General features: G+C 42.9%; 1 protein-coding gene across 1 annotated transcript; it reads right to left on the bottom strand.

Moving 5' to 3' along the window:
- Positions 1-9164: 9164 nt before the first annotated feature.
- On the bottom strand, positions 9165-17208 carry PRRT2 (proline rich transmembrane protein 2). Its single transcript, XM_069984967.1, has 3 exons — positions 16783-17208; positions 14581-14713; positions 9165-9683 (listed from the first exon to the last, which is right to left on the bottom strand). The coding sequence occupies exons 1-3, from the start codon at positions 17206-17208 to the stop codon at positions 9676-9678; spliced, it is 567 nt and encodes a 188-aa protein (XP_069841068.1). The 3' UTR covers positions 9165-9675.
- Positions 17209-21148: the final 3940 nt, after the last annotated feature.

Genomic DNA, 21148 nt, shown 5'->3' with positions numbered 1-21148 from the left:
TCCATGGGAGGGACTAACATGCTGTTTTCTCTTCTTAAAGGGACACTAACCCTATATACAGTATGTATGCTGTGTATATGCACATTCCGAGATTAGTGAGAGGAGGGACAGGATGTGCAGAAAGCTCTCTGCTCACGTAAGCACCGTAGTCATTGCTTGCTAAGACTTAGTATTATAGTAAAACTACCGTGTGCGGTATTATGGTTGCACTACTCATTTACTGGGGAGCAGGGAAAATAGGCTCACTTCTCTGTCCTGTGCGCAAAAGGGAGGGAACACTGCTACAAGAGACACCAGGAAGAAAGGTGCAGTATATAAATAAGCCCCCTTCCTCCAGAAAGAGAAAAACTGCCCCTCTAGTGCCACCTATTGGAGACAGTGTGCAAGAGCCTTTAAAACATGACTAACTGGATTCTCCTCCAAAAAGATGAGATGCCTGCCCGTAGGCCGCTCTATTGGTTATGTCATCAAATACAAACATTATATATACTGCAAATACTATAGCTTAGATATAGCCAAATTATGGAAATTTGCCCCTTTTAATCTAGGTGTATTCCCTGAAACACACTGGGCTGGATTGAGAGGTATGTCTGTATGGTAAAGCTGTTTTATACGCAGCCCCTTGCCGTTGTCTGTGAAGTGTTACGCAGTGCCAATGTATATAAATGAGGTTGGATTCATCCTTTATCTTATATACAGGGTTAGCTACATGAAACTTCATTCTGCCTATCCAAATGTGATGAAAAATCAGACAACTAGCACATATATACCCATACACTGACTGACAAAAGAATACTGCACCCAGGCAGAAATGTAGGATTGCTCCACAACCCGTCCTGGTAGATATGTAATGGTTATGGGTGACATCTGATCAGACAATGGGCCTTGCCCCAAGCAGATGTTTCTCCCACTGTCCTATATAGAAAGGCTCTCAGAGGCTACTTTTGGACAGTGTACCGCTCATTGAGAGATCAGTGACTTCTAGACATGTTTCTACAGTGGACTTAAAGAAGAAGTCCAGTGCAGGGCAAAAAAAATTATTCAGGGCTGGGGGTAGAGGGAATATAAAAAAGAAACAATATTCACCTCCCACTCCTGGGCCCCAGACGTGTTTCTTCTTAGCTCCTGCTCTGGCTACATCATAGCCCAGTTATAGGGGAATTCCGGTAAAACATTTTTATTAAGGGTGCCTTCACACCTACCGACTCGCAGCGTTAATAACGCTGCAAGTCGGCTAGGTCCTCGCAGATCACTGTCATTACATACACGCAGCGGTCTGAACGCCTTCTTAACCCCTTCTGATGCCGTCCGCCTCCCGCTCCGCTCTGTATACATTACCTCCTCGCTCCACAGGGTCTCGGCGTCCTGCTCTCCCGCCCGGCCAATCAGTGTGTTGGAGGTAATGTGAGCGAGGAGGTAATGTATACAAAGCGGAGCGGGAGGCGGCCGGCATCAGAAGGGGTTAAGCGGCCGGCAGATTTACATACACGCAGCGGTCGTTCAGACCGCTGCGTGTATGTAATGACAGTGATCTGCCAGGACCTAGCCGACTTGCAGCGTTATTAATGCTGCGAGTCGGTAGGCGTGAAGGCACCCTAAAGTATTGTATTGCCCCCCAAAAGTTATACAGATCACCAATATACAATTATTGCTTATAAAGTACTTTTTTCCCCTGCACATACTACTGCATACTGCATCAAGGCTTCACTTCCTGGATAACATGGTGATGTCACTTCCTGGATAACATGGTGATTTCATGACCCGACTCCCAGAGCTGTGCGGGCTGTGGCTGCTGGAGAGGATGATGGCAGAGAGATGTTCAATGTCCCTCGGTGTCCCCCTGCCATCATCCTCTCCAGCAGCCACAGCCTGCAAAGCTCTGGGAGTCGGGCGTGACATCACCATTTTATCCAGGAAGTGCGATCACCATGTTATCCAGGAAGTGACATCACCATGTTAGCCAGGAAGTGACATCACCATGTTATCCAGGGAGTGACATCCCTATGTTATTCAGGAAGTGACATCACCATGTTATCCAGGAAGTGAAGCCTTGATGCAGTAGTAAGTCCAGGGAAAAAAGCACTTTATAAGCATTTCCCTTAATAAGTGTATATTGGGGATTTGTATAACTTTTGGGGGGTAAAACAATACTTTAATAAAAATTTTCTCCAATACATTATTAATTCAAAGAAGTGTCAAAAGAAGTGACCAATGTATGGCCATATTCACAGAAAAATGACCATGTTTTATTCATTTCAATCATTTCTGGGTGAAAATGCTGTTTTTCAAAAAATACTGAGTAAATCCAAAATGGGAACATAGCACAAAGCAACGTTTCCTTTTTTTAGTGGTACTATACATGGTGGGAGGTGCTATAGTTTGTGGCCTGGTGGGGGCGGGGGGGGGGTCTGTGAACCAGGGCCTCTTTTTAGTTCCAGTTGCCCAGTTCTTGGTGCGCTATTTTCTTTATTTTTAATCATTGTAATGTTCATCAATCCAAATAGGAATTGTATATAACATACAGACTCTGCAGTAGTAGACTCCGATCCATCAATGAGATTTTAAATTTATATAAAGTTTTCAACTTGATATCACATTGTAGATGGACTGAGTTTGGATATTAAGCCAAGTGATCTTATACTCTGGATATGTGGAATTCTCTACCTTTCTTAAAAACTTTTAAGTCAAAATCAGTTCCAATATTGATTTTACCTAGTGGATGGACTATAGATTATTCCCAGTGAATCCTTCCACTTGAGTAAATAGTGAAGTCCTAAAAATGTCAATGATCTAAAAGAATAGGATGGCTTTTGTGGTGTGAATGATGCTTTACAACAGATGGATCCATGGCTTAAATTTTGATCCAAAACCAAATTGATTTAACCCCGTATCCACACAACACAATCAAAAGGCAAACCCAGACTATGGAAATCATGCTCTTATTTATAGATTTTTATAATAGCCCCCTCCTTCTGGACCCTCATCTCTCCCAGTTCAATGCTCAACTGTGCCATTGGCATCGTGAACATGGGGAACATGGGGAAACAACAATTAGTGACGTATCTCTTTGTAAATGAATATTCAGCTCATTCTTCTGTTCCCTCTGGGAGCGCATGAATCAGTCATGCGGGGACATTGTATTTCTTTGGCTACTCATTTAAAGAAAAACAGGTCATCTGCAATTGTCGAGCTCCGCCGCACCATTTCCTATTTGGAAGAGTTGATGACCTCCCACCCGTCTGTGTTCAATCTCAGTAAATTGAATACGGCATGTTTCAAACTTAAGAAGTTATCTTTCGAAAGATTGAAAAAAAAAAGTTTTCAAAACAATATAAGATGAGTGGTAACAAATTCTTTTATCTTCTTACCAAGCAGCTCAGAGACAAGCCCAAACTGTCCAAACAAAATCTGATGTGCCTCATGTTATGACCATTGTGGCATCGTTTTTCTGTTTTCTGACTGTACACATTGCCTAGAATTTTCTATCTACTCTTCCTCTGCCCGCATTGACTTTGAAGCTCTGGATCATATGACTGTTGAGGACTTGGCAGATATGGTTAGAGAACATTTAAATGGTAAATCTTGAGCGGATGGGTCTACTTACTGGTGGCATAAGGTATTATGGATGTATTGTTTTTACATCTATCATTCCTTAAGAGAGACCCAATACTCTTGTCTCTGCTTTAGTCACATATTTCAAATTATTACAATTTTACTGCTCAAGTTACTACTGAACTCTGTTAAGATTTATTCTCACCACTTCCTCCTCCTTTACTATTTGTAATGGTCCACATCACGGCTGCTGCCTCTCCTCCTTCTCTTTGCAATAAAATTGCATGATATACTGTTCACACTCACGAAGCCTTTGACTCCCTTCCTGTGTGTTCACACCCTGATACGTGACTATTGGTATAAAATCAACACCTCTCAGACTGATAACGCTCTCCTGATGAAACTTCCCACCTCCATGTTCTCTCACAATTCACTAAAAATCTTAAATAGCTCACGAATATTTCTCACTCCACTCCTATCGTTACCTTTTCCCCAGTTGTTTCAAGGCACTTCTGCTACTCTTTTTTTTTTTTTTTTTTTCACCACTTACACTCCCTAGCTGTGTCTTGGGGCATATACAGACTTTTCTTCCCAGACATATCTAAGTATTACTATGCTGCTCACCTGTTAGTTCCCCTCTATAGTGGTGGCATGTAAGAAATGGGCAAAAATCAAGAAGGTTCAGGTTGCTCCTATCCATCCCAATGTGCTCCTTTGGGCTGTCAACCAAACTCATTCCCAAACGTATTCCCAAACGTCTCTGTTAGCTTCAATGATGTCCATCCAAACTTATTCCCAAACATCTCTGTTAGCTTTGATGGCGTCCTTCAGTAACCCATTTGGCCTTCGCCACTTTCATATTCGCATTTGAACTTCCTGAATTTATCCTTCCCTCGTCTTTATATATAAATAATAATAATGTCTGACCCTTCTCCATTCTCTATTAATAGGCAACCTTTTTTACAGATTTGTCAAGTATTCTCATCTCTTTCTCTCTGAAGATCTGTGCGCTGTCAGATATCTGCTGGAGGTAGTGCGCCTGGTTCATTATTCCATACCTTCTGGGAATGCCCCCTCCTCACTCCCCATCCGTCTACAATATGCTAACTAATCCTAGGAGTTCTCGGTATTGTTCCCTCTGACGCTCTTTACCTGTCAAGGGGTTGAGTAAGATCGGCTCCCAGATGCTTTTCCATACTCTGACAGCTGCTAAATGCTTAATAGCATTACATTGGATACAGATCCGTCCTCCCTCATGACTTATTAGCTAGGATTCACAATGTGCGGACTATGGAATACCTGCCTGCCAGTATTAATAATACTCCATCTACATTCTACTCAGTTTGTAATTCCTGGGATTATTACAGGACTTACCTCAGTATCTAGGGCTTCATTTCTATATCTTACCATGGTGGTTTGACGTCTCTTCTTCACTTTTCCTCTCCCTTCTTTTTCCCCTTCTCTCATCCCTATCTCCCGGAACCTTCCATGGCTTGTTTTTTTCCTGAATACTTATATATACGTATTTAAAACCTGGCTAAGAAATAAATTTTGGTATAAAGAAGCCACAATGTGCTTTGCAACGTCATGAGTTGAGATATCTTTTTCAATTTTATTTAAGTTTTTTTATTTATTTATTTTTTTACTATGCTCAGTAAATAATATGTCCTCCAACCCAAAAAATAGTTTTCCCTTTGAGAAAAGACTATTGAGTTCATTTGTGAAGCCCCTGGCTGGTTACTGGATGGCAGCACTGGACTTCACCTATAGCAGGTGCCTTTTGTGAGTCCTAATGGAGGGATCCAGATCTCTGATACCCCTAGGACTTAGGGCCCTTTTCCACCGGACGACTATCGTTCAGATTATCGTTAAATCGTTCGAATCTAAACGATAATCGTTTGTTTGAATAGCAGTTAACGACTAACGACCGAACGAGAAATCGTTGATCGTTTAATAAGACCTGGACCTATTTTTATCGTTGCTCGTTCGCAAATCGTTCGCATTGAATAAGAAGTCGTTCGGTCATTCGCAGTAGTGACGAACGCAAAAGCGACGACAAGACGACCGCAAGAACGATCATAAGTAACGATTATCTTTCCATGTAAATGGGCGAACGATTTCAGGTCTTTCGTAATAGCGGTCGTTTGGATCGTTTATCGTTAACGATTATTCAAACGATAATCGTCCGGTGGAATAGGGCCCTTAGAGCTGAATGGTATGACAGTAGAGCTGAATGGTATGACAAGCAGGCAGTCACAAGAAATATATACAAGCATTCACTGATACCGGCAGGTAACAAGAATAGATGACAGGAAATAGAGATGACGACACAAATGAATAAAGGTGTTGGCAGTCAGGAGAAGCGGAAGATGAACAGAAACAAATACAGACAACTGACCCTTACAGGCTGTTTCTAAACTTTCTCTAGGTCTTTTCCGGAACTTGAACACCAGATACCACTGAAGAGGTAACTATTAGTTCATGCAACAGCTATGTCTCCTGTTCACCCCATACACATGACTCCTCCGAGCATTTACGTGAAGTGAAAGGAGACAGGAGAGGTAAGCTTCTGCCAGATTCCACTTTTTATCCAGATTTTCACATTTCCGCTTCATATCTGATTTGTTGCCTACTAACTATGACTTTAAATTCTGAAGTTGTCATCTAAAGCCAGTTACAAACCTCTCAACTTATAGAAACTTTATTTCTTAATTCATGAGTAAAGGTATATAATCACAAGTCAGTTCTGTGTTATGGCCAAGTGTGGTTCTCCTCGTCTTATGGACTGAAGAACCATGTGTTCCTATGCATAATAGTAGACACAAGAAACCCATTCTCATGATAGATGTGGCGTCCTAATGCTATAAATGAATATTGTTAGAATAGTGTTGCGTTCTAGGCCCTAGTAACAAGACACAGTAACAGTAACAGCAACAGCCCACACAAGTTGTGCCAAGATGCAGTCACAATTCACTGACACCTGGTCTGTATGTAGAATTTGTGGGAGTCGGAGCTAGTTTTGGAGTTGGAGTCAGAAAAGATGCGCCGACTCCAACAGCAGCTTTAAAAAGAATCTTTCAAAATTTTATAATTGAGTTTTCATATGAATTTTATAAATGTTCCTCATCAATATGTTTTAGGCCATCAATATGTTTTAGTGTGTAAATCACGGCCAAGAGAGAGAAAGAAAGGCAGAAATTAAAGGGCTATTCTGGGAAACAGTGAAAAATCCAGGGTGGGAGGGGGTGTTGGGATTATTATAGGTCCTATTTACCTTTTTTTGTGGCCTCCCCCAGTGCAGTGTGACAGCTCATGGTCCCCCGCTGGGCCCCAGATCCTGTGATGTTGCGGCCCCACTCAAAAATGCCCGCTCAGCCAATCAGTGAGTGAGGTGGAGCACAGTTGCAGTCACTGACTGGCTGAGCGGGTAATTCCTGTAGGGGCAAGATGATTCAGGAGCACAGATGCTGACAGCTGATAAATCTGGACCTGTGTCCGTCCTCTATATCACAGGTATCTGGCATTGTTAACAGGTTTTCTTTGTGTATAGTGAATATTTTGTGAGTATAGTTTGTACTGAGTTCTTCAGGAGATAGTGGCTGGAGACTACCTGCAACCGCTGCACACACACACACACACACACACACACACACACACACACACGCGCCCAGGAGAATCTGATTTATTTCTGCCTTATTTTCTCAGAAGTCGCCCCAGGATCCTGTAGGCCATTATACTGAAGCTTGTGAGCCATTTCTACTTTACCAGTGTGATAAATAACTCCCCTGGGGTCTGACTGGCCATTTATGAAGGGGCTGGAGTTGGGAGTCGGTCCATGATAAAAATCAGGAGTCAGAGCTGTGGTTTTCTGACTCCACATCCGACATCCAGGGGGCCCCCCACGCCCTGCTCTGGTACCCAAGACCACCAGACAGGGCCGCTGCTCACCCGCTCTGAACTGTAGCCCTTGGCTCCCTTCCTGTCAGACACTGTTGTGGCCACAGGCAGAATCTTGCGCCAGCGCACGAGTGATGTCACTGGAGCGCCAGGACAAGGAAAGAGCGATCTCTTGTGACCACAGGCAAGACACTGCCCGCGGCCACAAGAGTGAAGAGAAGAGGAGACGCCCAGACCCAGTTGAGTATAAGTGTTTGTTTTTTTGTGTTATATACTATACAAGAGAGAGAGCACTCAGGGGTTCTATATAGTACACTGGGGGAGCATACAGGAAGTCTATATACTACTGGAGGCAGCACACAAGGGGTATATACTACTGGGAGCAGCGCACAAGGGGTATATACTACTGGGAGCAGCGCACAAGGGGTATATACTACTGGGAGCAGCGCACAAGGGGTATATACTACTGGGGGCAGCGTACAAGGGGTATATACTACTGGGAGCAGCGCACAAGGGGTATATACTACTGGGAGCAGTGCACAAGGGGTATATACTACTGGGGACAGCACACAGGGGTATATACTACTGGGGACAGCACACAGGGGTCTTCTTTTAGTAAACCGTAGACATCCCGGCTTCCGCAGTGCCTTGGATTTTGTCGTCTCCCGTCTTCTTCAGTCTCACGTGGTCCATTCACCTGCCGCTGTAGGAGCCCTCAGGGCATTGTGCAGACTATCACATGAGCCCGTGTTTGCTCCCCAGATTTATTCATCTCCAAAAGATGCAGACGAGATACTCTCCACAATGAAGACTGGCGGCGGCGGCCTATGTGACTTGCAGACGACACCGGGCAATGGCAGCTTCATGCATAAATATTTTATTTCATGTCATGCTGAGTTCATACAAAAATGTGCAGAATATACAAACATCGCTGGTTCACGTGACATGCTCCTTGTATACTAGTCAGTTTTCCTGCAAGAACATGATATAATAAAAATACATTCTCAATACCCCCCGATGCCCACCCCACAACAGGTATATAAAGAAGAGAGGCAGAAGAGAGAGACAGATGTACGGTGGTCATTGCCATAAGCTGCGACCAACAACCCGGATCACGTGAAGGTATCAAAAAAATATAAAACAAGTGCATTACCCTCAGATGGTGAAGGAAACCATAGTATACCCTATGCCGTCAAATTCAGGTACATTGGTTGCTATGTGCCTCTCAACCGGCAACACCGGACAGGGGCAGGATTTCATGTATCCATCCTCTGGGCCCCAATGCAGCTTCTTGGCTGTGCAACTGCAAGTCCCAGGAAGTCGGAGAAAAGGAAGAAGCATACAAGTGTCTCTCTCTTCTCTAGGAAAATACTTTCACCCCGTTTCCATCACCGTCCCTCTCTCCACCATAGAAGAAAGAGGGGTGACGAGCCCTCCCCTGCGTGCATGTAATACAAGCATCATGCAGGACCATAGGTGAGTAGTACAGGTAACAGTCATCAGATAGTAGACGGATAGATAGTCAGGTCGAAGGAGACCGGGAGTCAACTGAAATGCTCTGCACAGGATTCCTTCCCTGATGTGGAAGAATGAAGGGTTAAATCCACCCAGCCAGCTCCTCCATGTGACCCGTGTACAAAGGGAAAAGGGTGAGTGATAACGTGACGGCCTGCGTGGATGGTTAGTGCATATGGGAGAATGAAGGCGCGATGCTCTGCAGAATAGTGAGTGAGGTTCTGCAGAGCTTCTGGTAAACATTTGGTGACGTCTGATGACAGGCAGGCCTCTGGTCAGATGAGGGGGCAAAGGGTTAATAGATTGGCGCTCTGGAGCACCAGTAGGTGAGCATATTAATAATACATGCACCTGCTATACATACAGTGACCACTGGAGGCCACCACTGCACCGTAAGAGATAGGACGGTGTGTACATGAGCAGCATGGGAATGGAGTGTGTGGAGTGGGATGTGCTTTTATTTCCTGCCATTATTAGGAGGACAGGGTTATACAGCTGAGGGACGTGTATGGATGGCAATGAGATGAGGAGACACTCTGACACATAAGCAGTCACCCGGCTCACACTCACACTCACATTCTCTGCCACTCACTCCGGGGTCTCGCTCATATCCCTGGCTGGTGTCTCTGTGGGAATGTGAAGGGTTTTCAATGAAACGTTGGGGTCCGCTCGCCCCGTGGTGTCCGCAGAGGGGGACGGAGTGGCACCAATTCACAAGACTGCAAGAGAAGAAAGAGAAGAGATGTCAGGATGAAAGCATTAGATACAGAAGCTCAGCAGACAGTATCACACTATAGGATTAGATACAGAACCTCAGTAGACAGTATCACAATATAGAATTAGATACAGAAGCTCAGCAGACAGTATCACACTATAGGATTAGATACAGAACCTCAATAGACAGTATCACACTATAGGATTAGATACAGAAGCTCAGCAGACAGTATCACACTATAGGATTAGATACAGAACCTCAGTAGACAGTATCACAATATAGAATTAGATACAGAAGCTCAGCAGACAGTATCACACTATAGGATTAGATACAGAACCTCAGTAGACAGTATCACACTATAGAATTAGATACAGAAGCTCAGCTGACAATATCACACATAATAGGGTTAGATACAAAACCTCAGTGGACAGTATCTCACAATAGGATTAGATACAGTAGCTCGGCAAACAGTATCACACTATAGGATTAGATACAAAAACCTCAGGGTACAGTATCACCCTATAGGATTAGATACAGAAGCTCAGCGAACAGTATCACACATGGTAGGAATTAGATACAGAAGCTCAGTAGACAGTATCACTCATGATAGGGTTAGATACAGAAGCACAGGAAGTAGTACCACATAATAGGATTAGATACAGAGACTCAGCAGGATGACACAGATATTATTTGCTACAGTCCTTCCTTCCATCTCAGTGTGTAGGAAGTGTCGCTGTGTGTTGTGCCCAGTATCACTTCCCTGTGCCCAGTAGCACTTCCTGCAGCAGTCCCTTCCTGTGTCCCTGGTGTTTAGTATTCTCTCCTTTTTCTCTCTCCTCTCGGTATAAACCACAGAGGAGGCAATCTTCCCTTCTCCTCCTCTGGGCTCCACTTCACAGCTGTCTAGACGAAGCCTCCAGTGTCCTCTAGCAGAGCCCGTTCCTTCATCTCCTATACCGTCAGCTTCTCAGCCAAGGCGTAGAGATCTATAACACCGCCTGGCTGGCTGCCCAGAGCAGCGCCAAATGCCGAGCCCGCTATATTGCTTACATATAACATGGGCTCCATCTGTCAGTCCGAGCTATGTAATACCAGGCCACGGCCGTTCACAATCTAGCTGACAACACCATCAAAGCCCACGACCCACAGGAAACCAGGGAGGAAGGGAGAATATCCTCAGATTAAATATTAAACAGAAATGAAGCATTTAATATCTTTCTTCCCAACAAGACTAAACCGCACGGGTTAAGTGCAAGAATCTGAAGGAGTTATTGCAGTTCCCGAGTTTTACACAGTCTCCACCGTAACAAGCATTGCTAAAAGGCCTTTAAAATAAACTATATTGTTTTGCATGCACAGCTCCTATTCAGACTTATGTGTTTCCATGGTAACAGACTACAAAGGCTGTGTGTCGTCTGACCCTGCAGTTATCCATAACTCCCCTCCACCTGTCCCCGACTTCTTACTAACAAATATTCAGTACATTAGTAAAAAGAGGTAGAAGATACAAGAGAACACTAGTGCACAATCCGACTACACAGTTTGTAGTCTGTAACCATGGAAACACACTGGAGAGCTGTATACTCAAAGCTTTTTTACTTAAATATCAGACATTGATCCTGACCGATTACTAGAATGAGTCGGGAGAAGTGTGTTGTCTTCTGGCTCTGTCCTACATGACTGAGATGGACTACTAATGTAAGTCTATTGGGCCATCGATGTCACCGGCACATGGGAGAAAAGCGCTCAGACGTGCGCCTCTCCCAGTTTGTTCTCATGAACAATCAGACCCACTTAATCAAAACCTTTCATGATTCTTTTGACAAGACTTAAAGTGACACTGTCACCTCTTTTTTGCATTCTGACTTCTCTACACAGGTGTAAAGGGTAAATTTAGCGTTTTTCATACCTTATTTCATATCATACGTCATGGTGTTTGTTCACGTAAAAAGTGTTTTTTTATCAACTGCAGATTGTATTAAGTGGGCGTGGCCTCGCGGCATTAGCACCACTTAGCTCCGCCCACAACGACACAGTTGGCCCCGCCCCTCGCCGGCCATTGGAACAGGCTGGCCGAAAGGTCTAGACCCCACCCCCTTTACGTCGGCCAACCAATGGGCGTCAAGGGGGCGGGACCAACTGTGCTGTTGTGGGCGGGGCTAAGTGGCGCTAATATCGCAAGGCCGCGCCCACTTAATACAATCTGCAGTTGATAATAGGACACTTTTTACTTGAACACACACCATGACGTATGATATGAAATAAGGTATGAAAAACGCTTAATTTACCCTTTACACCTGTGTAGAGATGTCAGAATGCACAAAGGGGGCGACAGTGTCACTTTAAGGATTTGAATCTGTATAGTCTGGAGGAAAGGGGGGACATAATCAAATCTTTTCAATATGTTAAAGACTAAATAAGGTTCTGGAGGGAAGTTTTTTTAGAAACAAACTGAACTCAAGAACAAGAGGAGACAGTGAGAAGTTACTGGGGGAAAGATCAGAAGCAACGTGGGAAAATATTACTGTATTGAAAGAGTAGTAGATGCTTGGAACAAACTTCCAGCAGATGTGGTAGGTAAATCTACAATAACACAATGTAACCTGCCTGCTATATACATATATCTATCCTAAGATAATAAGAAGAGAAATACTAAAAAGGCAGACTAGATGGAGCAGGGGGCTTTTTCTTCTGACAATCTTCTATGTTTCTAACATTCAAACTTTTTAAAGTGACAGGTAAAGTAATTGTCCTCATCTGGGCCCCGTTTTGGGGTTCTTCTCCTGATCAGTACAGAACAGGGAATCAGCTAGCTAGACAGATGCCTGAGATACAACACTAGAAGTATTGGATGTTTTTGAAGAGACTCAGCTGGTGTATGGAGACTTACAGTGATGCTCCATGAAAAGTAATATGCAGATTAGCTGAGGAACACTGGTGGATGAGAGGTATAGCACTCCTTCAAATACTCCTAACATAAGACAAGAGGAAGCAACAGTATAAAGACAGGGATTGATTGCAACTGCCTCCACTTCCAAGACAATCTCATCTTGGGAGTGACAGCCCGCTCGGCCAATGACTGATTAAGATGGGACAGCACCACGGCCAGTGATTGGATGAGCATCTGTCTTTCCTGAGATGAGTCTGTCTCGGAAGTGCAGGCGGATATGATGAGTTGAGTAAGCATAGGCTCTTTTTTTGTTTTCTATATAACAGCAGCACTATAATAAACGTTGTCTAACGCCGGCCAACCGCTTTGATTCAAAAAGTTATCCCAAGATCAAAACTGATAAGTGATCAGTCGAACTGAGATCCCTTCTTCACTGTGAATGGAGCGGAGTCCTGTACTCAGCTATCTTCAGAAGTCCCATAGATAGTGAATGGAGTGGAGTCCTGTAGAAAGTGTATGGAGGGGGCCCTGTACTTGGCTATCTTCAGAAGTCCTGAAGACAGTGAATGGAGTGGAGTCCTCTACTCTGCTATCTTGAAAAGTCACATAGACAGTGAATGGAGCAGAGTTCTGTACTCAGCTATCTTCAGGTGTCCCATAGACAGTGCATGGAGGGGGACTCTGTTCTGCAATCTTCAGAAGTCCCATAGACAGTGAATGTAGGGGAGTCCTGTAAAAAGGTGTATGGAGGGGGCCCTGTACTCGCCTATCTTCAGAAGTCAAAAAGACAGTGAATAGAGCAGAGTCCTGAGCAGATTATTACATGTAATGATTCCTAGAAACAGCAGAATCATCTACAGAAATCCTTAGAAAGGTGGAGAATTAGGTAGGAAATGGTCTTGGAAAAGAATAGTGTGGACAGCAAGAAAACAAAGATGCTTGACCCAAAGCATCCAAACCTTCCAAATGACACTTCCAGAAGCTTCTTATTCTGGACACATCATGAGAATAGGAAATTATGGAAGAAGGTGGAGAAAAAGGAGGCAACACGATGGATGGGGACAAGATGTGAGTATGCCACTGAAAGCCTTGTGTAGAAGTCACCACATACAGAACAGGGCTCAGGTATGTCCCATCTATGAGATCATATAGCAATACAGTCATTTGGGATATTGCCAGGCAACAGTAAGAAGATTGGATACCGTCACGCTTACTGAGGATGTTTGGGGTCTTGTTAAAGGGCCCCTGTGGTCTACACACCCTGAGGGCCACCATGTACTGAGCTCCATGAATAGTGATGGGAACAACTCCTGTCAATTTACTGTGAATTAATGAGCAGTTCAGAAAGCCGCCTGGATCTGACAGAATATACACCACCATAGTGCATTAAATATAAGGCCCAGAGGAAATATAATGAGAGGAAGAGATGGGACCAGGATGGGAGGTGAGACCTGAAAAGGCTGAATGGAAGGAAGAGAGATTGATGGAAAGTGAAATTACAAGAGAGATAGCGTGTCCTGTGTATGTCTCTGTCTGTCACGCTTCGCTGGAGCCTGCCACCGGCAGCCAAGCCTGCACCCTGCTCTACTGGAGCCGAGACTGTCACCACTAAGAGGGAGCGCCGTACTGAGTGTGATTAATGGAGGAAGGGTCTCCAATCTATCTATCTACCTATGTATGTATGTATCTATCTAGATTCAGAATAATGTAGCTGCACTCCTTGTACAAGTGTGGTGGGTGCCTGTAGATAGGTTGTGACCAATAACCACAGAAGCAACATCCGCGGACTATATCTATCTCCTATCTATCTGTCTACTATCTACTATCTATCTATCTATCTTTTATCTATCTATCTTTTTTCTATCTATCTATCTCTCATATTCCTCTTGTGGTTGAATAGCATGTTGAGTGTCAGTGCCATAATCTATATACACACACATAACCATCATCTCAGTAATGAATAGCAATTTATGTCCTATTTGTATTGGGTTGTACGATTCTTGTCACCTACCTCCAAAGTTAAGGACACAGGACACAGTGATGATGAGGAGTCCTCCCACCAATGCCACAATACTTAACAGCTTGGCCACACGGCCCAGTCTGAGGGCCCCGTCCACATCGCCTTGTTGAAGGCTGTTACGGGACTAGGGTAAAAGAAAAGAAAGTTTGAGAAGGTCTGTACTATATCATCCATCCATACACATCACCACCATCTTCATGTTACCCAACTCCACCACATCACTCATCATCCATCTGTACATGTCATTCTCTCTACACGTTATGCCTATCAACATTCATAAACATTCTACGTCAGTCATCAGTCCTGATCACCTCGCACTGACCCTCCTCTTATGTCATCCTACAGAGATCAGCATCTCCACCCTGAATGTCCACCAGCATTGCTAGTCCCTTGATGAAGACTTCACCCGACTTTTTACCTTTCTCTCCGATCATCTACATATCCCCTATGTACAAACCATCAAAGTCCCTCTCAGACTGTCATCTCAACCATTGTCCAGATCCTTCATTCTTCTTCATCATCTCATGCAGCAGCATTCACAGACCACCCACCTCGATCTGCTCTACTTTTCTCCTTCCTCCTCCAGACATGTTGCTATATTCCCACTGCTCCGTATTCCCTTCTTCCTATTTTTTATATTACCTCCACATTCAATCATCTTCCCATTGTAATATTACTTAGAGAAGACGTGGTCCACCTCTTGCTATGTATTCCTCACCATTCCAATATCTAAAATAGTGTTTAATATTCATTGCTTTTATTTGAATTAAATCCATCTTACTTAACAAGATTTCTTAGAAATGTCCATTAATTTTCTGTCCTCATTGAGATTTCCTTTCTCTCGATATTTCGCCTGCATATTTCCACCCTACACCGTCTGATATTTTCCTTCACGCCTTCCCCTGTCAGTGACTCGCAGTCTAATTTCCCTCAGTCCCTATATTCCTTTTCTCTTCCATTCTGCCAACTCCCTAATGTGCAAAAAGCCTCGCAACATGTAATTCCTTCCAATTCATCTCCTGTTGTCCAAGATTCACTGTACTCTTGGCTGAATTCATTCTCTGCAGGTCTCACGTAGCATCTGTTCATATGTACACATTGTTTGTCCTACACTCAGCATCTACACCCATCCGCATAAAGGAAACATAGACAAGAACAACCAGTGCAATATACAAGTCCTAATATAATATGGTTAACATTAACGGCCCAAATATGCAAGGAAGTGATCGCCGACATACATGAAGCAAACTGTAACTGCCCGCCATCTGTACACTCATCCTACACACTAGAAGATACACCTTAGGGCCCTATTCCACCGGAAGATTATCGTGTGCATAATCGTTAACGATTAACGATCTCAAACGACCGCTAATGCGAAAGACCTGAAAACGTTAACTCATTTCCATGGAACGATAATCGTTACTTATGATCGTAATTGCGATAGTTTTTCTTCGGTATTTATTCGCTATTGCGTTCGTATCTATTGCGAACGACCGAACGATGTCTTATTCAATGCGAACGATTTGCGAACGTTTTTTGCGAACGAGCAACGATAAAAATAGGTCCAGGTCTTATAAAACGATCAACGATTTCTCGTTCGGTCGTTAATCGTTAACTGCATTTCAAACAATCGAACGATTTAACGATAATCTGAACGATAATCGTCCGGTGGAATAGCGCCCTTAGTATTCAAGATGAGCAAATTTCTCAAAGATTATTTCACTCGTGATTCATTAGATTTGGACATCAGGTTTAACTAAGATTTCAGGACAGATTGGATTTGTGCCGGATTGTTTTGTTCATATCTGCTTAGCATACATGTGGCATGTTTCACGGGTAGGTGACTGAATGCATTCCTGACGCACTACAGAGAAATATAATGTAGAGGACCCATGAACGATGTTTGATATACACAAACAGCTAGAGATGAGTGCAACTCGAGCATGCTTGAGTCCTTCGGGGCCTGGAAGTCTCTGCATTTGATTACCAGTGGCTGAAGAAGTTAATTGCAGCTCTAGAAAGTCCTGGAAAACATGGATATGGCCTTTGGCTGAATCCATGTTTTCCAGGCAGCCTAAACGCTACATCCAACTTCTTCAGCCACTGGTAATCAAATGCTGAGACCTCCGGGTTCGGACAGACTCAAGCTTGCTCATCTCTACAAATGAGACAGACAGTGAACGTTTTCCTTACCATGATAGAATACACAAAGCCAACTATGTTGACTGGCCACATTGGGCAAAAACATGACAGGATGGCAATAAACAGATAGTCCTTTGGCTTTTCTGCCTCCACAGCGCTGGTAGTGGCAGTAGACCCTTGTCGACAGAGACTTGGCCGAGGGGAATTGGAAGTGGGGTGAGCCAGTCGGCCTTCAGAGCCGGTCAGACTAGGGGCGCGAGTTGCTCCATTGGCTGCTGGCTGGGCCTTCAGGTCATTTAGAGATGAAGATCTTGATTGGATGGTGACAGATGGTTCCACTTCTGAGGCAGTGGCTTCTTGAGCAGGCTCGGGCTCTTCTACCACCACCACCGTGGTAGAGCATACTGGTTCAGCGGGCTCTGCCGGAGTAGTCTCAACCTCGGGTGGAGGTCCCGTGTCTGCAGGAGGCGTTGCCATGGGTAAAGGAGCCAGTGGAGAAGAAGGCAATGAAAGAGTGATGGGCCCAGAAGTGAGACGTCAAGAAGGAAAGCAAGAGCTGGATTCTAAAATGGTTGAAGCAAAGAAGAATCATAGAGTGGGTGGGTACGTCCACATAAGGTACTTATTAATAGAGACGTCGGCGAAAAAACACAATTATTTCATTCCATCTGGTGCAAGATTTTAATTGTAGCCCAAAGGAAAACTGGCGTAAGGCAAGTCCCTCTATATAGAGCTTTGTCCTCATATCACCTGTACCCCCAATACCTCCAGTATGTGGTCCACAAATTCCTTATGTGTCTCCCCCTTCTCCTAAAACCATATCAGCTCTATTAGTATAATCTCTTCTGTTACTCCATATAACTCCTCAGAGTAACTTAACACCTAACAACTAACACCTCCCACTATTCATTATAACTCCATCATTCTTTATAACCCCTCCCACTATTCTTTATAACCCCTTTATCATTCACTATATCCTCCCCCAGTTTTTTTTTATAACTTCTGCCTCTATTCTTTATAACCGCTACTATTTTTAATAACTTCTTCCACTATTATTTTTAACCCCTTTACCATTCATTGTATCCACTCCTCCATTTTTTATATAACTCCTGTAAACCTATAGAAGCACTTCATATAGCTCCTCGCACTATTCTTTATATTTCCTATAAACCTATAGAAGCACTTCATATAGCTCCTCCCACTATTGTTTATAACTCCAATAAATGTATAGAAGCACTTCATATAGCTCCTCCCACTATTCTTTATATTTCCTATAAATCTATAGTAGCACTTTCTACAGCCCCTCTCACTATTCATTATAACTCCAATACATCTATAGAACCACTTCATACAGCCCCTCCCACTATTCTTTATAGTTACTATAAATCTCCCTATTGCTCCATATAAGTCCCACCTGCCCTGTATATCCCCTCATATTACACCACATCACTTCTCCATACAACTCTTTTGCTATTATTTATGATGTTACTCCTTTAAGCTCCTCTTATAAACTTTCTAGCTTTCCTTACAACTCACCATTCATCCCATTCCCCTGTTGCTCCATTTTATTTTACCACAGACGTTCTCAGTACAACTGCTATTACTGTGTGTAACCCCTCCTACTGTTCTATATAACTTCTCCCATTACACCTCTCCATACAGCTCCTCTTACTCCCTGTAACTCCTCCTACTATTCTATATAACTCCTCCCATTACACCTCTCCATACAGCTCCTCTCACTCATTGTAACTCCTCCTACTATTCTATATAACTGCTCCCATTACACCTCTCCATACAGCTCCTCTTACTCTCTATATCTCTTCCTACTATTCTATATAACTCCTCCTATTACATCTGTCCATACAGCTCCTCTTACTCTCTATATCTCGTCCTACTATTCTATATAACTCCTCCTATTACACCTCTCCATACAAATCCTCTTACTCCCTGTAACTCCTCCTATTATTCTATATAACTCCTCCTATTACATCTCCATACAGCTCCTCTTACTCCTTGTAACTCCTCCTACTATTCTATATAACTCCTTCCATTACACCTCTCCATACAGCTCCTCTTACTCTCTATATCTCGTCCTACTATTCTATATAACTCCTCCTATTACACCTCTCCATACAAATCCTCTTACTCCCTGTAACCCCTACTATTATTCTACATAACTCCTCCTATTACATCTCTCCATACAGCTCCTCTTACTCCTTGTAACTCCTACTATTCTATATAACTCCTCCCATTACATCTCTCTATACAGCTCCTCTTACTCCTTGTAACTCCTCCTACTATTCTACATAACTCCTCCTATTACATCTCTCCATACAGCTCCTCTTACTCCTTGTAACTCCTCCTACTATTCTATATAACTCCTCCCATTACTTCTCTCCATACAGCTCCTCTTACTCTCTATAGCCCCTCCTATTACACTATATAACATCCTCCTATAACTCCTCCCATTATACTATATAAGTCCTTCCTATAACTCCTCCCACTACTGTTTATTATGACACCATGTAACATCTTCCCATTACCCCTCCTGTTACAATATATAACACTCAACCTTTTTCTTCTTGTAACTCCTCCCACTTATTTTTATAACTCCTCCTACTACGCTATATATGCTATGTAATGCATTGGATGGGGGACATGTACCTACATGTTTGCCCAATTTTTTGGCTAATAATGGATTTTGTGCAATGCTTATTTCTAAGGATGGTCCGAACCTGCCGAGGTTCGGGTTCGTATGGCTATGGCTGTATCCCAGTTTTCCAGGCGGTCCTCCCACTGTATCCACCCTCTCCACGGAGGTGTAAGACAGCGGGAATCATTGCCGAGAGTTCGGGTTCGTACGAAGCCGAACCTCAGCAGGTTAGGACCATCCCTACTTATTTCCTTGTGTAAAATTTGTCAAGGCAAACTAGCTTGTTTTTCCCCTGTTCACACCACGTTTTCCTTTTCTTAGTTTTTGTGCCATCTCCATATAACTTCTCCCACTTATATTATAACTCCTCCCACTTCTCTATAACTCCTCCCATTTCTCTATAACACCTATTTCTCTATAACCCCTCCCACTTCTCTATAACTCCCCCCACTTTTCTGTAACTCCTCCTGTTAGAGCTGTATTCCCATCTAAGCTAATATAGTTATACCTGTAGGACTCAACAAGTTGAATACTTTTGCAAATACATTTACTTAGAAAACTTGTCTCCTCCTGATACGCTGCTCCTTCCCTCTTATTGTTGACAGCTCATTGTCTAATTTACCGACCACCACTCTGCTCTAAAAGCAGTGGCCTGGCTGGTATATATATATATATATATATATATATATATATATATATATATATATATGTATATATATATATATATATATATATATATATATATATATATATATATATATATATAGATTTGGTATATATCATACAGTATATACACTAAATATTATACTATCTACATTATAGCTGTATGTACCATAGCCAGGCCAGTGCTTTTAGAGTAGTAGGGTGGTTGGTAACCTAGGCAACGAGCTACAGTGAACAATTAGAGGGAAAGAGCAGCCTATCAGGAGGAGACAAGTTTGCTAAATGATTGTATTTGCAAAAGTATTTAACTTGACGAGAACTACAAGTATATTAGCTGAGATGGGAATTTACCTTTAAGTCATAAATACTTACTTTATAACATCTAACTATAACTCCTCCCACTTCTCAATTACACCATATACCATCTCCCTATATCTCCTCCTATTACACTATATACCATCTACCTATATCCCTCCTATTACACCATATACCATCTCCCTATATCTCCTCCTATTACACCATATACTATCTCCCTATATCTCCTCCTATTACACCATATACCATCTCCTTATATCTCCTCCTATTACACTATATACCATCTACCTATATCCCTCCTATTACACCATATACCATCTCCCTATATCTCCTCCTATTACACCATATACTATCTCCCTATATCTCCTCCTATTACACCATATACCATCTCCTTATATCTCCTCCTATTACACTATATACCATCTACCTATATCCCTCCTATTACACCATATACCATCTCCCTATATCTCCTCCTATTACACCATATACTATCTCCCTATATCTCCTCCTATTACACCATATACCATCTCCCTATATCTCCTCCTATTACACCATATACCATCTCCCTATATCTCCTCCTATTACACCATATACCATCTCCTTATATCTCCTCCTATTACACTATATACCATCTACCTATATCCCTCCTATTACACTATATACCATCTATATCTCCTCCTATTACACCATATACTATCTCCCTATATCTCCTCCTATTACACCATATACCATCTATATCTCCTCCTATTACACCATATACCATCTCCCTATATCTCCTCCTATTAC

This window comes from Dendropsophus ebraccatus, chromosome 9 (genome assembly GCF_027789765.1).
Source record: "Dendropsophus ebraccatus isolate aDenEbr1 chromosome 9, aDenEbr1.pat, whole genome shotgun sequence".
NCBI lineage: Eukaryota > Metazoa > Chordata > Amphibia > Anura > Hylidae > Dendropsophus > Dendropsophus ebraccatus.
Note: the sequence above shows the minus strand (reverse complement) of the source record. Positions and strands in the feature narration are given on the sequence as shown.

What these genes read in the sequence shown, in the direction of transcription:
- PRRT2 (XM_069984967.1), bottom strand. Translation starts at nt 17,208, where the DNA reads ATGGCAACGCCTCCTGCAGACACGGGACCTCCACCCGAGGTTGAGACT. An exon ending in GCTTTGTGTATTCTATCATG is followed by an intron (nt 14,714 to 16,782) that starts GTAAGGAAAACG and finishes CTTTTACCCTAG; the next exon opens with TCCCGTAACAGCCTTCAACA.